The 18,327-nt window shown below is 34.2% G+C and overlaps 1 protein-coding gene across 2 annotated transcripts in view; it reads left to right on the forward strand.

Moving 5' to 3' along the window:
• KIF6 (kinesin family member 6) overlaps positions 1-18,327 on the forward strand; it is a 155,500-nt gene that overhangs the window by 20,666 nt on the left and 116,507 nt on the right. For both annotated transcript variants that reach the window (XM_036381431.1, XM_036381430.1), the window contains exons 6-7: positions 5,822-5,951; positions 14,108-14,314. In XM_036381431.1, coding sequence (XP_036237324.1) covers positions 5,822-5,951; positions 14,108-14,314 — 337 coding nt within the window. The remainder of the gene's footprint in view (positions 1-5,821; positions 5,952-14,107; positions 14,315-18,327) is intronic.

Genomic DNA, 18,327 nt, shown 5'->3' on the forward strand with positions numbered 1-18,327 from the left:
GTGAAAGGCTTGTGGATACATGACAGACTTGTTGATAGTACTTGAAAAATGAGACATTGAAACTGTATTTGATGCTTAAGGCAAAAGGAATACTACACATTTTTTAAATTGTCCATTATATCTAAACATTACATGATTAGACTTGGAATCTCAGCTCCTGAAGTCAAGGTTTTGTGTATACCCATACTTTGTGTGTTCCGTAGACTATGAGATTTTCATCTTAGCACTGCTTATTCATTTCATCTGAGTCTGCCAGATGAGGAAGGAGGAGGGTCTCACAAAAACAACCACTATTTTTCTGTAAATAAATTCCTGAGAAATGCATGAATATGGGCCATATATGGGCCACACGTATATATGTATGCATATACAGATTCCTGCACAGAACTATGAAGAAATTGAATTTAATATTGACAGTCTAATTCTGTTTGTAGCTGTAGAGAATTCCATGTTTCTACAAGGACATTGATTGTTTTCAACACATAAAGGTATGAAATAATTGCTGTAAAACAAAGCTGGTAGAAGACTATTTAAATACTTACTGCCGCCTTATGTTTTGCAGGAGTGTTCAAATTAGGAATACTTTTCTAAAGATCTTAGTTTGCTGTGCATTTATGAATGAGCCTTTTCTCTCCAACAGGTTCTTGGTTCTAGTGTATATGTGACCAAATGTTACTGAATTTCACTTTAATTATGACCTATCAGAAAAGTTCTTCCTAATGTGTTCTTATTTATCCAGAAGTAAGGAATTTTTTGACATCATGTATAGCACAAATGTAAAAACTGAAGTTATAGAACCATTAGTCAAGAATGACTAGATTAATTCATAGGTAAGCAGTAAGTTACTGCTTTACCTCTCTGATGGCATATGAGGGCTAACTACAATTAGTGCTGTTTTGCCTTAGAATAATAATCTAAGCTGCAGTAATTGAGGAGGTACTTGTTAGGGAGCTCAGACAACCATTACTCCACAGTGATGTGGCCAGGGGAAAATAGAATCTAAATTTCAAGTCATCAAAAGGGATTCCCCATTTTTGTGTGAAGATTCTTTAAAGTCCTCTTTGAGAGGGAAGTGTTTAATTTTTAGTATGATGCAGTCTTACTTTAAGGAAACCACACTTTAAGCTCAGAGCCAATTAACTTCAAACATCAGCAATGATGTCTATATCAATATATGTTAGTAGCATGCAGAACTGTTATGTTCCATGGGGTCAGTGTGAAATAATTTCCCTTTGAAACAAAACCTGTTACTGCACATTGGTGAATTACCTCTAATGAGTTTGTACTCTTCTGTTTCTCTACTGCCCTCCAAGGGCTTTAAGAGTAATCAAAGTGCTGACATGGAAAGCTAAAGCAACTACTAAAATAACTCCTGCCTTCCTTAACAAAGAAGGATAAAAATAAAATAAGGCTAAAGGAATAATCTTAAACATATAGGAAACATATTTTATTCAGTCTGATTTTTTGATGCAAATAAACCTAATTTTCTCCTCTAGTCTCAACAGTGTTAATGTCAGCCCCTTTTAATGGCTGTACCAATTCTGTAATTTGGAAACTGACCACCAACCATAAACCTACAAGAATATATTTCCAGTGTTCTGAGAATTATCACTATTTTAATACTTCTAAGGCTAATAATATTACTAGTTCACTTTTTTATATGAAATAAATTCTTTCAAAATTAAGAGTGCTCATTGTGTTACTACTGAATAGCAAAGGTTAAGAGAATACAAAGTTTTGTGAGGCTAGACTTTAATAAGGAGACAGCTAAAAACTGTTTTGAATAATTTCTTTGAATACTGATTTTTTTTAAAATTACAGTTCAAACAAGTTACACTTAAAATGCATCCAATAACTTCAGCATACAAGATATATTGGTTATTCACATCCATGTTTTATGTTGATTTGTTTCCTGAAAAAGAGTATAAAGTTCAGTGAAGCTTTTTTAAGGTAACTTTTCTACAAACATTTGAGCAAATGTCGAAATTTATTTAACAAATTTTTTTTGTGAGTGACATTATTTAAGTTGCCTACAAATTCTAACAGATTTTGTATGTTTTGTTCTTACATGAATCACTGATCTCATTGGTTCAGTTTTGATTCCTTGTTCTACATGGTGGGGTGGGGTGAGAGAGTGCCCAGCTTTTTCCAGATGTCAGTGAGAAAGGTTTAGCAACAAATGGCTTGATTGGGTAACTGCTTTGGTAAGACAGAATAAGAGGAGGAAGATAGGAGGCAAATCTTGCAAATCCCATCACATGCTGGGTGCCCTGCATCCATGCAGCGTTGGACAGAGCCTGAATGATTTCCCCATGGCACACTGCACAAGAGCAGTACAGATCCCGGCCATGCAGAGAAGGTCTCCCTTTTGCTCTTTTGAGCCTTTGTATGATTTTCTTACAAGAAAACAGCTTCATTCTTAGAAGGTGTTCTCCTGAGAACTCAGTGAATTTATTTGGTAGCCAAGGGATCTGTGCAGCACAACTTGGGCCTGAATGCCCCACTGCATGCGCAGCACCTCGCAGGCTGTGCCTGCTCAGGTTCACTGTTACATGAATCATTAACCCCTAAATATCTAAGTCTCCAGTCATGTCCATAACATCCAGAACAGCCAAACTGTGTTTTTGTTGTCTCAAAACAGAATTCATTGGAGACAGTGGGAAGGATTCCCTATCACAATATGATGTGTCAAGCAAGCAGTCTGCCTGAGCCCTTACTCATCTCACAGTTCTGCCATGTCTCATAAGGGAGATTATGCTCTAAATCTCTAGTTGGATGGTGTCCTGGTTCAGGGCAAATTTGGGAGAGAACCCCTGAAGGGGTTCCTCTAGAAAGCAGATTCAATCACCCTCTCCCCCCAACTGGTTTGGGAAAAATACCTCCTTGGAGAAAAGTGGAAAAAACTGTTTATTGAACAATAAAACCTAAAGAATATTAAGCAATAAAACCTCTTGCTGCTCCAAAAGAGATGAGAAACTCAGGAAGTCCCCTCCATGGGCTGTAGCTCAACTCATTCAGTCTCTTATCAGTCCGTCCAGTGCTGGAAAGGCCGTGGCCCAGGCCTGGCCTGGTGGCCCACAGGTGAGAGCTGCCAGTGCTCTTCTGGGTGTTCGGTCCAGAGCAGGTTTAAACAGGTCCAAAGAAAAGGAAAAAAAAAAGTTCAGGGAACTTCTTTGCCTCAGCTAGCTAAAAGTAATAAAAGCCAAGGAGAGCTCTGTCTTGTTGTCTATCCATCTGCAGAAAAAACGGTCCAGGAGGAGGAATGTGGAGGAGTGAGTGCAGTTTTCTGAAAACAAAACTCCACACTTCTTCACTCCCCACTTCACTCTTGAAACAAGTCTTAAAGTTGCAGAACTTATTATTCAGCATAAGCAGAACATATGACTGGGGATAAAAGCAACATATAGTCAGCCCAGGACAGGTAGAAAATCAAATCTGTGTGCTGTTGTGGTGGTGGTAGCTGAATAACTTTGTGACCTTGCCTCTTGAATAAGCATTGACTTTGTCCTCTGTTCTGGTGTTCAGGTATTCATGTGGTATTCATGATCTTTTGAAAGATTATCTTTTTGGGATGATACATAAGATGATTATCCTGACAATTCTTTCCTAAAAACTAAAGTCCTTTGCCGTTATAAGAAACATTACCTATTTGTATCCATTAATTTATTCTGTTCTTCTGAGCAGAATACAAGATGCATACTTGTTGCTTTTCTCTTTTAACTTGATCCTAAATTTAATTGTGGCCATATAGTATCCTCACAATGACATATTATCACTATATCCTGCTCATGTATATTGGCATAGGACTTGTGTATCTTCATATGCTGTTTGTTTGCATCACTATGATCAATTCTTAAATGTTCATAGATTTTTTTAAGATTATTTTATATTTCTTCAATTCTAAGCCCTAGAGAAAGATATAATAATAGGAAGCTTAACTTTTTAAATGGTCATTCATTTTCCAAAATATATTAAGGGGATTTTTTATTATTATTTTTAGTACACAAATTAATGAGAGAGTATTAACTAATCAAAGGAAGCTTAAAGTCAATATTTGTTAGTAACAAGAATTTAATAAATGAAAGCATTCAGTGTGCAAGGCTCTCCTGCATTGGTGGGAGCTGAGTTGATGCAGGAAAGGGCAAAAGTTAATAAGAGTATACTGCAATCAGAATTGCTCTGGGCTTTAGTGTGTGATGCAGATGCAGACAGAATACAATCTGACATTGTCAAAAGTTTGATATGCAAGGCCAGACTTATGCTTTGGGGTTTATGTTTTGAATGGGGAAGCTGAATTTTGTGAATAAATGAGAAATGTCTTATACCACCACACAAAAATAAGGCTAACGGTAGGAGGCAATCATACTTGGAAGAGCAATTGTTATGATTACCAAAGAAGATTTGTGCATATTTTACGTGCAATTTTTCTTGAAAAGAGTGAGTGCATTGCAATGTGTTTAAATTATTTCTCTATATTCATTTGCATGTTTTGACCATCAGACTGTGAACCACTACCACAATGTCTAAGAGCAATACTATGGAATGCTGCTTTGATGCTTGATTTCATTCTCAGTTTGAGGTGGGGTGGGGGGAAAGGAAAGTAAAGCAGAACAAAACCCAATCTCTCTGGTTTTGAAGCAACTTGGAGTAATTAACCTGCAAGAACTACCTACTGATAAAAACTCAAGCCCCATACTCCCTCTTGTGGTTTATCTTGAAGAACATGAAAAATATTTATATACATATATGTATACATATAGGTGTATATGTATAGATAGAAAATATTATCTATACTTAGACAGAAAATAAAGTTTTAGTTTAAATAAAAACAACTCTCAACTTTTAAAAATGCTCTAATTTGTTTTAAATTGTATCAGAACATGTAATTCACTCTGAAAGACATGTTATTTATCTTCAGATTTAGAGTACTTCTGTTTTAACAGATTCTTCTGCAAGTTTTCCAAATCCAGTGAGGCAACTACTTGGCCTGCATGTTGGGTACTATAGAATGTCCCAGCTGAGGAGACACTAATGTCTTCTCAGTAATGGCACTAGTTTGACTCTCATTAACCATTTCAAAAGAAAACGAAATCTTATGTTGAAGGACTATTCAAAGAAGTGAAAAGGATTTTCAGTAATATTTAGCAGCTCTTTAGGAGCGTTTGCCATATCCTTTTGCCATATCCATGCATCCAATTCCTTTCTGGCAGCTTCACTCTTATAAATATGTAACTAAGAACATTTCTAACAGGGGGAATAAATAAAATCATTGTTAGCTTGTTTTTAATTTAAGGAGGGGATAATTTACAGTTGTAGTTACTACCATTTAAGAAAAATGAAAAAGAAATAGTCTTGACAAATTTTTCTAAAGTTATTAGAAACATGTTGACTACAGATGTGTTGATTCTGAAGTATTCCATTTATATTTTTATGTCAAAATAATGGTATGCTTTATGTATCATCTGTACTTGGTAATAGCAAACAAACCCTTACATGTTATTTGTTTGTGATGAATCATCTAATCTCTTACTCTTGAAATCTTAATATCTCAATAAACAAAAATACCAAAGCTTTCTCTAAAATGTACAGTTTTCTTATATTCCTTTTCTATGTGAAGTTTCATAATAAAGGAATAAAAAGGAGATGACAGTAAAAAAAGAAATCAACATTTCCTTTAATGTGTATCATTTATTTTTCATGTTCTTTCATTATGATTTGACTTGGGTTTTAGATTTCACCTTTAGGTGTGATCAAAATTAAAGTATGAAACAAAATTGCATTAAAACTCTAGTTTTCACTGCTGTTTTTATTTTGCATGTAGAAAAGTGACAATAATGGAAGACTCCGATCAAAACATTCATCTGAAAAACTTGTCTCTTCAGCAAGCAACCAATGAAGAGGAAGCCTTAAACCTACTCTTCTTGGGGGACACCAACAGAATGATTGCTGAGGTGAGATTTGCTGCTCCAATCTTCTTAACACTACCAAAATTAAAATGGTCAAAAACATCTCTCCTCCTCTCTCAAATACAATGTATATTTTAGAAGTCCTTCAACATAAATTATTATTCTCTTTTTGAGTGTATTTCCACAGTGAAATTAAATAAGCATTTCTCTGATGATAGTGTTCTATAGTGGATCTTATTGGTGGCTCTTGAATTCATAACTCACTGAAATTCAAAGTAGAATACAGAAATTCTTGTAAACTATACACTTACTTTTGAATTTGGCATGTATCAACATACACAGACATGTAAAGATAAGAAAATATGTCCTTGCAAAGCATTGTCAAACATTCCCAGTGAAATTTTTCCCTGGAAGCGTTCAACACTAGTTTGGATGGGGCCCTGAGCAACTTGTTCTAGTGGAAGGTGTCCCTGCTCATGGGGTGCAAGGGGACTGGGAGGTTGGAACAAGATGATCTTTAAGGTCCCTTCCAACTCAAACCATTCTATGACTAAGCATTCAATTGCCCTTGAAGTACTTAATATAAGTCCCCTCTTTTTTTCCTTCTTAGTGCATAATAAACACGTGGTGTTTTATGGAAAAACACAAAACAAACAACCTCCCAAACTAAACAAATAAAAAAAACCCAACAAGAACCCAGATGGTAGTTCAAAGGAAATTCAAAATAAATATGTACCAATATTCAAGCACAAGGCTGTTTTTACTGATTCTGAAAAATTCCAATTAAATGTTTCCGTATCTGTAAGGTTCTTTTTTCCCTTCATGCTTGGATATGGAATGTAAATATAAAAAGTGTATTGCATAATATGAGCACTGGCAATGTGTCTTTATTACAATAGAGTTGATTCTCCTTTGGAATTTTTTGGGTTTTCCTCCTCTGTATTTCCAAAAGGATATATCATAAATCATTGGCAAGAAAGATACTTAGAGTATATGAATAGTCAGATAGTTCTGTGCTCCTGCTGGATGACCACATACACCTGGCCACAAGGGAAGAAGCGTTTTATTACAAAACATAAATAGGTAACACAAATACTTCTTCTTTCTCAAGGATGACTGTTTCAACAGTTATATTTTGAGAGGTAGGAATATGTTTAGGCAAGAGATAATCAACATAAGGGCTTCTCATAAACCTGAGCATTTAGGCAAGGAACTGCTTTATGATATTGAATTAGAAAAATTGGTACTGTGTGGAGGAGAGGAACTTGACAAAGTGTAATAGAAGACAAAATGGTTAATTTAGAGATCTAAGAAGGAGGACTTATGACATTAAACATAACTTCTTTGGAGAACCATATTTTTAGATCTTGAGTCTTATAATACTTTCTGACCTCTGAAGATTAGAACCCTATTAAGTAAACTTTAAAGAAAAAGAAGCAAGATTAATAAACCTAAATAGAAAATAAGTAAAATAAATGCTTAATTCATCTTTTTTAATGATGAGTTTGGGCTGTGAGAAAACTCAGATGACTGTCATGGATCGCATATGAGATGTGTAGCCTCTAAAATTGCAATCTAGTGCTTTAACCCTGAATAACCCTTCTTTGAAGAGTTGACTGTTTTGAAAATAAGAATGATAATTTAATTTCTGCATTAGCTATGATAATGCAGTCTAACTTATGATTTGAGGGGTGTGTTTTTCCCTCATCACTGATTGTGCTAAAAAAATGTCATCACAATTTTAAAAGCATTTTGCAGGCAAATTTGTTCATTCATTCAATTTCAGAACCTAAGAAAATGTTTATAACTGAATGCTTCTTTCCTGCATGTAACTATATAGCCCAAGAGAAGGGAAAAAAAAGGAAACTAATCTACTTTGCTCAGGATTGCTTTTCTAGGTCCTTTGTTCTAGTTTTGATGTGTACTACAAGTTGTGTAGGTGGTAAGATGAGAGACATTTGTGCAGAGACGATTTATAATGTAAAAATCCAAATAGGAATTTTTTTTTGCCAGGGAGAAATAGGCAGAGATCAAAACTGAAAAAAACCAGAGTCTTTTGTTGGCGGCTCTACTGAATGTAAGGACTAGATTTTTGTTTGCTTTCTGATAAAACAGTTTCTTGATATATTTGAATACATAAGAATCTGCAGCAACAGGTTATACAATCTGAACTGTTTTCTTATATTTTCTATCTGTTAAGACAACTTTATGATTTCAGTACCTGACATGCATGCTGAAGATTTAAAAATCAAGTTTGTAGTATAAACAACTGGTAGCAGCAACATCTAAAAAACCTCCTGTGTGGAAATAAATGATTGGCCATTAAAGTAGTGTACTCAAACCATTTTATCTTGGTATACTATTAATATATCTTCAACTGAAGTGGTCTTTTCTAAGTTCTTGTGATGGGAATCCCATATAACCTCTGCCTTTTGAAATAACATGCCTTAACCTCTGTGATTTTGAGAATTCTTAGTGGTTTTTAGTATTTCTCTAAAAGCAATAGACTAAGGTAGCCTCCCAAGGATGTGCAGCAATTTCAAAACAGTAAAATCCTTTTCTGAATTTAGTACATCTGAGGACTGCAGTTACATATACAGTTAGAATTTATTTTTTCCTTTAATGAAAAGGTACTTTGCTTTAATGAAGAAGGAAATGTTTCAGTGCATGGTTTTATACCTGCAGCACTCAATTTTTTTAAAATTTGGCACACAGTGTAGAAGACACAGTATTTGTTCCATCATTTAAAATGTTTGAAGTACAATTGGGTCAATCAGTAAACTTTTGGCAATGTTTAAATATATTTATTTCAAGAAATAATGAAACTTTAAGGTTTAAGGTTAGTTGTGAGGCCCGACTTGTGATCTGTGAATTGAACTCATTCTATTTGTATTTATTGTACATTAATATTCTCTTGAATAGATTTAGAAACCCAGTGGTAGTGTTTGACTGCATGTTTTATTGGATGAGATAGAAAAAATAGGATTTCAGTATGTGAGCATATGAGATTAAACACCACTTTTGACAAAAATGCATGCTATTTGGGTTAGTGCTGCAGTCTAGAAGAAATTACAACTTTCTGCTTTCCTAGGTTCCTCTTTGGTGTCAATTATTAACTTCTTTGCACTCCAACAAATCTGTAATATTGTATTATGAGCACCAAATAGCATTGTTATTTCAGCACAGGTGCTTTCATTTCCATGTGTGGTAAAAAAATTACTGGTCATACATAGTACTTTGAATAGTCCTTATGCTATAGTTAAAATGCTTTGGGATTTATATGGATAAAAGGCACTATATAACATAAGATTAACAATGTCTTCACCAGGGAATATTAATTACTTTAAAAGTTACCTAAGTTTAAAAGTTAACATGGTCTAACTGTGAAACTGTACTTGTAGTAAATATGAAAATAAAGTATTGCTATCAGGAAATGATTGCACCTATTCTGATCCTGATACTTTCATAGAAAAATTTTTCAATTTCAAACTATGATAAGTGTACCTAAGTAAAACCGAAGAGCCCCTTTACCTGTAACTTATTACTTAGAAAGGAAACTAAAGACATACTGAGGTCTCTACAAGCTGAAGACATCCTGAGGTCTCTCTCATCTACCACATATAAAGACAGGCACCTCCTATTCCTCAATTTGTATGCTCTTCCTTATAGCATAGTTCTATTGGAACTGGAGCTTATATTCATTAGACAGAGATATCCATCTGAACTGTGAAATGACTGTAGTTGTCAGAACATCTTTCTACAGATATCCCTCTGATTGTAGCACAAAATTGGAGAAAATTGATTTGATATCAATCTTGAATGCTATCAGTACTTTCTCTTTTTTCCCCTTGCTCTTCTTTGAAAAGTTCAGAAGCAAAAAAAATCCTTAAGAAGAAAAAGAAGCATTCCTTAAAAGAAAATTTTGTAAGTTTTTACTGAGACATTCTCTCAAAAAACTGTGAACACTGAGAATTGACATCTCTTTATGCATTGGCAAATCACTAATTCACTCATACAGGAAAATCATGTTCTTCTGCTGTCTAAATATTTTGATTCAAGGAAGAAAAGATTTCACTGGAATGGTGTAAGTTGCCAAGTGGAGATGGTCTGCAATACGGGCTTAACAACTGCATTTATCACCTGAAAAATTGTTTTCTCCCAGTGGTCCTGCTCTCTTTCATGTATTATCTCAATCAGTGCTTTGGCAGCCATGCTTAACACATTATTCTTCCAGATAGTAGCAGCTTCTGTTAGTCTAGTGGTGATTTTCAAACAGCTTTTCATATGTCTTTGTCCTGTTTAAGAAGCTTTCCCTTTCTTAGATCCTCAATTCTTAAGAGTGCTGTTTAGACCTGTAGCATCCATTTCTGGCTATTTTTAGTGCAAACATTTATAACAACAGCTGCAACAAATAAAGGATTTGGGAAATACATAAATTCCTATATAAGGAAGAACTCCTGCAGTGTTTTTCTGACTTAAGATGGGTAAGAATTAGATTAAGATGGACAGCTTAGGTTCCAGCAAGTTTTTGGATAGTTCTTGACCTGGCATTCCTTGACAGAAATATCCAACTCAGAAGTTTCTTCCACTATGACTGTGATGTAGATTCTCATTTGAGTAGGAGCCATCTTCTTGGAACCATTGTTTAAATAGATGTAGCAGTTAAAGTCACAAAGCAATACAATTTATTTAATTTCAGCACAGGTATATTTTCATCCTGGAAAAAACAAGATTTGCTTGTATGGCTTGAAATACACCTTGTATGTGTTTTCCATGATCAAATGAAGTGTTGATGCTTTACCAAGTCAATGTTACTGAATTTGTCCTTTGCCATGCTACAAATGGGCAGCAATAGATGACCTGGCACTAAGTCCTTTGTAGTGTTCACGTGCTATCACAAAGCATCTGAAGTCTGCTTATGTGGTTTATGATGTAACAGAATTCCTGGAAAAAATTATTCTTTGTAAGTAACTGCTGCTCATCAGTTGTTCTATATATAACTCTCACAATAGCAACCATCTGCTGAGAACCAGGCCACTCCCCTCTTTCTCTTTTTTTTCCTTCATCACATCAAATTAGTGTTAGGATGATTTCATATACATATGGTTTGAATACTACTAACAAAGCCAAAATGAACTCTGAAAACCACCAAAGGAACATTTTAGTAGGCGCTGAGACACTGTCCAGAAAATGTTGTTTTCTGTTTTCAAACTTTCTAAACAGATGAATGGTGATACTCAGAAGTTGTATATGTAAGATAATAACCAAATAGTAAAAGAAAAGGCTTGTTCTTGGACTAGAGATGCCAACATGTCATCATTTCTCTTCTGTGCTGTGCATCTACTTGTGTGGTAAAAGTAGCTACGTGTAGGGGGATAATGAAATTAACATTTCATGGTCGCATCCTATTTAACAGTTTAAATTTTTATTGCTATATGCTTTCTGCAAGAGTTCTAACAGAGTTTCCTGTATATGGGAACTCCAAAGAAGAGATAGAATCATACTGCAAAAATGAGTATTGGTGTCTTGATTAAGCCATGGTTCTACTCTGAAGAAGGACTTCACAAAAATACCAGTTTGGGATTCTAGCCAATGACTTCCAAACCAGCTTCATTAATATTTTCCATTTACATGAGAAAAAAAAGCTGTGGAGAGAAAATCAATGGAGTTTCTAATGACTAGTTCAGCCAAATCTACTTGGAACACACAAAATAAAGTTGTGGCTAGTGTATCAGAATAGATAATAAAAACCTTGTAGAGCAAATATTGCCATGTGCTGTTTGGAACTCAAGAGCCCTGAAATTATGTTCTTTTAGGATTTGAACTTTTTTTTTTTGCCTCTGTTGGCATTAAATGGGTGTGACTAAAAGCCCTTTTTGAAACAGATAAGATTTTGCTGTAGTGTGAATCTCAAGTTTTTTTAACAATGCATATTCAGAAGTATGATGATTTCTTCAGCTTCTCTCATAGCAACGTTTACTTTGTGCTTCCACCTGTACTGATACTTGATCTGGCTTAGACTTGTCTGCAGTATAGTGTGACTGATACTACCTCTGTAGTGCAAAATGTCCCTAAATATCAGTTCTGTTGAGGAGAATGTCCTTAAATATTAATTCTGTTGTGGATTTTTAGCTGGAAAAAAAATATCCAGTCCTGCTTCACAGAGCTGCAAATAAAGTCATAGGCATCCCAGTAAAATAAGTGAAGCTGGCTCTGATTATTCATGAAATCAGAATTGCTGAATGAAGTACATTTTCACAGCATATAACTTTTTCTTAGTCTAACTGCATTTTAAGTAAGTTTGGGAGTGCTTTCTTGCTTGACACCTTTCCCTCAGCCTGTTTATGTTCATTCCAACACTACAACTCACTTCCTCTTCATTTGCCCAGCATCACCTCTGAGGACAGCATAGCATGTGACTGCAATCTGATGCTCATTTCACAGGATTATGAATTCTAAAATTCTTCATCTGTATGAACTAATGATCAAAATTCTTTTCCTTCTCCCTCTGTGCTTGCCTGTATTAAGTAAAGCAGCCCAAAAGAAAATACTGCTAAGGCTGGAATTTCCTTACAGAATTTCCACCAATGGTTACAAGTGTATGTTGTTTCTGCAAACTACCTACTTGTTCACATCCAGTATGCTGCCATTTTCAGGTATTCTGCACAGTTGTTTTCTATAGCTGTGAGCTGTGCTGTGCCTGAATCAAGAAACTGATCTAGGTTAAATATCTATGGTTTGCTCTATTTTATTTTTTTCTTTTTTTTAAGATGGATCTGTTCCCAAAACCCGTTTGGTTATGCTGGCACTACTAAGACTTTTTTAAAAAAAGGGAACTTGAAGTGGAGACAATTGAACCAAATGACCCATATTACTCCTGTTAAAGGACACTTCAGCTTGTAGTCTTTTTGTAAAGAGCTGTCCTTTCTGGATCTATAAGACAACATCTTCAGTACCTGCAATGGGCAGGCCATTTTAACATCTGCAGTGTTGCATGCTAAAGCAGATTATGTAAAAAAAAAAAAAGACAATATGTTTATATATCTGGTCTGAATGTCTGAATCACAGGATAGGTCTACATAAAAAAATTACTGCAGAATGAATAAAGTAGAGACCAGAGATTAATGTAGACAGTATAACTGGGATGTTTCTCTTACTTTTTTCAGCAGCTATAAATAAATATAGATTTAGTTGCTGACTCAATAATATTGATTTATTATTTTACTACTCTGGTTTTTTGCAGGGTCAGCATTTATTTCTTGACAACAATGTAGTCATACTTGTTATAGTTTATGAATAGAAATATTATCTGTATGCTAAACCTTTAATCTCCCTATATTATCTCAAGCTTTAGCTATTTATGAAATGAGGATTATGTAAAGTAGTTTTACATTTAAGTTTCTAACAATACCTTGAAACAAGTAAACAAAAGGTGCTTTCAATGTTTAAAGGTATTTTATATGTTTTTTAATAAAAATGCAAATGTGATGGCATATGGTAATTAAAATCTAGAGTTAAATAACTGAGAGCTGTTTAAAACTTTTAGTTCTGCATTTCAAACATATTGAGAAAATCTCTGAAGTGATACTAAGACTGTACATTTCTAAAAATTGACCAAGACCTTCTGTGTTTTAAATTAAGGAAGTGTGGCTGTAGTTATTCCCAAAAAAATATATTTAAAGCCAAATATTTTATGAAAACTCTGTTATGCCACCCAAAAGTCTGATATTGATTTTGCCAAGCAGAATTTTTTCATAGAAGTAATAATTCAGAAGTATAAAGCCTTATAGGAAGTCCTAGTCCTTGTTACACTGGTAGCTACCTATCATTAAAAAAAAAATTATGTACCAATGGGGAAATTATTAAGTTCTCAGAAATTAGCATTCAGTAACTTTTCCTCCAGTCAAGCTGCCCTTTCTAGTATTCCTCGTGTAGTAAGGCCACTTGTTTTGCTGATGTTAGAGTACTTTGGACCAACCTTAATTGCTTACAGTAAAATTTGTCCAGATTAAAGTTATCCAAGTATTTTTCCAGAATACAAAAGTCAGGTAAATCCTTTTGGGTTCTTTTTGCATGTTCATTATGGGTCCAATAGCTAAAAAATAGGATAGATTATTTTGGTTCCCAGATTACTGAGCTATAAAGAGCTGAATTTATTTATCCACTGAACATTGAGAGTTCTTTTTTTCCTGTTATTGTAGACACCAATGAATCAAGCCTCAAGCCGGTCTCACTGCATTTTCACTATTCACATCACCAGCAAGGAACCCGGATCTGCAACTATCCGGCGCTCCAAGTTGCATTTAGTAGATCTTGCTGGATCAGAACGTATTGCAAAGACTGGAATTGGAGGCCACTTACTGACAGAAGCCAAATATATCAACCTGTCATTACATTATTTGGAGCAGGTAAAATTGAAAAAGAGTAAAACATTTATCCCTTTACTAAATTTCTGTTTAACAATGTGCAGTGTTTTGGAAAACTTTATTACAAAATTTACTTAGGCTATTTATTGCAGGGGGTTTTTTAACATTGAATTGATGTGTCTTCCTTTAAAATAAAATATGTTAAGTTGGAGCAAACTTAACAATTAAGCAGTAGGATTATAGTTGGTATACAGGGTAGTATTTCCAAAATAGTTTGTTTTCTTTGAAATACTAAAGATACTTAAAAGATTTGAGCTATATTTCTCCTAAAAATGTTCTGCATAATCTTCTTCCCCTTCCACAGCTGGGATGAGGATGTATCACTGAAAAGAAAGTGTTTGGGCTTTATTTGGTTCAAGCATTGTAAGATGGTAAATTATTGGGCTCTTCCCTCATGTGTTGTTGTTTTATTCCTCTACCAATTTAAATCTTAGCTTTTTGAGACAGGAGATATCATTGGTAATGTATTTATGCATTGACTACCATAACTGGATTTACACCAGTAGTATTCATGGATGTAGTATAATAATATGTAAATAAATAAAATTTTGTTATTGTTGTTATTATTATTGTCATTTTAGTTATTATTAATCTCCACAAAGCTTTGTCAATCAGCAATTGTTACTAAAAATATTCAACCTCTTAATAAGGTATACTAAAATCCCTATTCTTCTTTCACTGTTGCTTTTTGGTTTTCCTCTTTGGAAAAGGCAAATATTAAGCAGATAGATTGCTCCTAACCAACCTTATTCATTAAAAAAAAAATACTTCAGACAGCAGCAGTGAAAGGAAACTTTGGAGATAAAGATTTCTAGTAAAAAGATTTGGTTAATTATGGTGATTATTATTATTAATAATATGTTTTACAATAATTATAATAATTATTAAGTTAATTATTGAAATAATTATTTAAATACTATTTAAAAACAAATTAAGGCTTAATATATATCTCTTTGACCTACCGTGATGTTTTATATGAGTGGATGTTTATGCTGCTTACCAAGTTAGAGTAAGAAACACTTAGCAATGAATGAAATCTCTTTTGTGAATGCTGTGCTATTAAGCAATCACTGATGATTTACAATTGTCCATTTCAGATCCCACACCTAGAAGAGAAATTAATTTCTTCCTAAAACTAAATATTTAATATTGCATACACAGTTACAGCATGCACTGTTCCTGTTGCTAGAAATTAATTATTTTGGGAATTCCAATGGACAATACAGTATTTTCTCCTAAGGCTTCTTTAAAAATTTTTATGTAGAAACATAGCAGGTCAGTGAGGCTGTCATTTAGGGGGACAATTAAGGAGAATATGGAGAAGAAAAAAGGCTTAACTCTAAAATTTAAATCTCTACTTTTTGAGTTACATTATAGTACATGTGTTATTTAGTAAAATATGCAGTTGAGGAGATCATCATTAAACCTGAAAATTTTGTGGGTGTGTATATGTGAAAATTCTTTAAAATAATGATTAGGAAATATAACTGTTCTACTTGCTGGGGAGAATATTTTTCAGTTTTGTGTTAAGTGTTTTTCTGTTAACAAGAACAAATCTCTTGGATTTCATTTAATTTATAGTCAGAGATATTTCATCTGTCAAAAGAAGAAGCTTAGGGTACAGCAGGTGGCAGTCAGTCATTTACTATCACACTAGATTTTTTTCATGCCCCTCATTTGTTTAAATTTTACTTTGAAGAATAATGTCTGTATTTGAGTTGTACTCAAGGGAAGTGATAAGGATCAGTGACTCTATAATGGATGTCTTCAGAATAATACAAATTTTACTCAGGATCCCTTCTTATTTATTGTATGATTTTTATGTATTTAGCAGGGAAAGATATTTTTTTTCATGCAAATTTTAATTCCTATTTTAGAGAAATACTGTTGGAAATAGGCATGTTGTATTCTGTCTAGGATTGTGTATTAGTAGAAATGTTTTCTAATACTGAATAAAAGACCACCAAAGACAGTAAAAATGTCTTTTTTCCCTCAAATAACTGGGAATATAACCATTCAGTCCTGAACTTGCAGTGAATAATATATTAAAGTGCACAAATGCTTCAAAATTTTAATTTCTTATTAAAATTCTCAAGTCTTTAGCTATCTACTGGTGGTCTAGTGTTGATTTTTGATTTATGCCATTTTGAAATACTTTTCACAGTAAAATAGTCATATTTAAATGATTTTTATCAAGATGACAATAAGAATACAGTTCTGTGTTACCACTCTTGATCTACTTGTTAAATATCGGCAGCATGTTAAAAAAGTCTTCAAATAAATCCACTGTACTTTTACTCCAAGCAGCCTCTACATCTAGAGAAAAATGAAGATAGTTCTATGATCTGAAATGATAGCAGGAATTTGGAAGTACTTATTACTATATCTGGGTAGCTTTTTTTGTCTGAGAGATGTAGTAGCGCATTCTGGAATTACAACTGCCATGTAACTGTGCATATGTAGATATTCCCTTAAGATAGAAATATAGAAGATCCTGGACCAGATTTAGAGTTGCAAATTAAGTTGTACTGCCACGTGATTTGACACTATAATGGAGTTATTTTCTTATTTCCCAAAAAAAAAAACCCAGGTTACAGTGTTCTCATTGCTTTAATGAATGTGTTCGTTAAATGTCTTTTAACACATGTTCCTTTTACAGAATGTTGAAAGATTTTTATCCATTAATGGATGGTTGCTGCCCAAATTTACCAAAGGGTTTTTTTTTTATAGTTTGTTTATTTGTTTGTTAGGGGTTTTTTGTTTTGTTGGTTGGTTGGTTTTTTTTCTGCAAAGACCACAGTTTAAGCTTCTAAACTCTACCAGAAATGGGAAGTAGGATGGGAAGCAAAAAGAAGACCTCTGAAGCAGGAATATGGCTTCAGAGCATGTGATACACTAAACAGCAAGATAGAGGTGTACCTGACAGCTGTTTCTGCAGGTGATGCATGCCAAAATGCCCATCTCTTGAGGATTCTCTGAGGACAGAATGGCATGAGAAACTGGTGCAAATCTGTTCCTTGTACAAAAGAGGTAGACGGAAACAGGGACTCTTGGGCACACTTCAGATCGTGTCATATTCTCTTGCGAGTCTTGCACTTTCTGTTGTGCTAACAGTGTTTCTACATGTGTCAGTGGAGTTATTTGTGAGTGATTATCCCTGCTCTGTTTCATATAGGATTCAATTTTACAAAAAGTGGCAAGAGTTCTGACGGCAACTAGGGCTTGAGGTGGTTCGTTTGACCCACTCAAAATGAAGCTTTCTGCTTTAGGGACATTATTAAGCTTAAAATTACAGCTATTAAGAAAACCCTTTTTATATCTAAAGGATAATAACACCTTCTTAAATGAGACAATTTTCTGATTTTCGCATTTGGTGCCTCTTAGAGAATCCAGGTTCAGCTTCTATACAGGTGATCTTTGTAACTTTGTCAAAGTATTCAGAGTCTCCTCTTTCTATTCCAGATTACTTGATTGGATTGTAAAGATCTATGTAGTGATTAACATGAAGTTTTACTAATGGGACTTTAGACTAAAATAATTTGTGTTATGAGACTGTCACGTGACAGTGCAGTAGGTTCTGCATCATGATAGCTGGTCACAGCTTTCCAGCATTAGTGTGGGAGGGTTCAGATTCTAACTGGGCTGCAGACTTCCTACATGGACTTCAGAAAAAATGAACTTCCCTGTAACAATGTTCGCATTTTTAATGGAAATAACATACCTTCTCTCTGGCTCTTTTCTCATCTTGTCTATTCCATTTACGGTCTCTGTGTGGCAGAGGCTGAGAATGTGCTTATTAATGTATGTGCTAGACTACTATGAGATTTCTATGCAATATTATAAACAAACAAAACTTTAACATATTTCTATATAACAAGTTGTAACATATGAGATTTGAAAACCTTGATCCAGGAATGGGTTTCCGGATTCCTTTACAAGACAGTAATTTTCTTGTTATGCATTTGTGTTTCTCAAGACTGCCAGTGTAAGATTTA

Source organism: Molothrus ater, chromosome 3 (genome assembly GCF_012460135.2).
Source record: "Molothrus ater isolate BHLD 08-10-18 breed brown headed cowbird chromosome 3, BPBGC_Mater_1.1, whole genome shotgun sequence".
In the NCBI taxonomy this organism is placed as follows: domain Eukaryota; kingdom Metazoa; phylum Chordata; class Aves; order Passeriformes; family Icteridae; genus Molothrus; species Molothrus ater.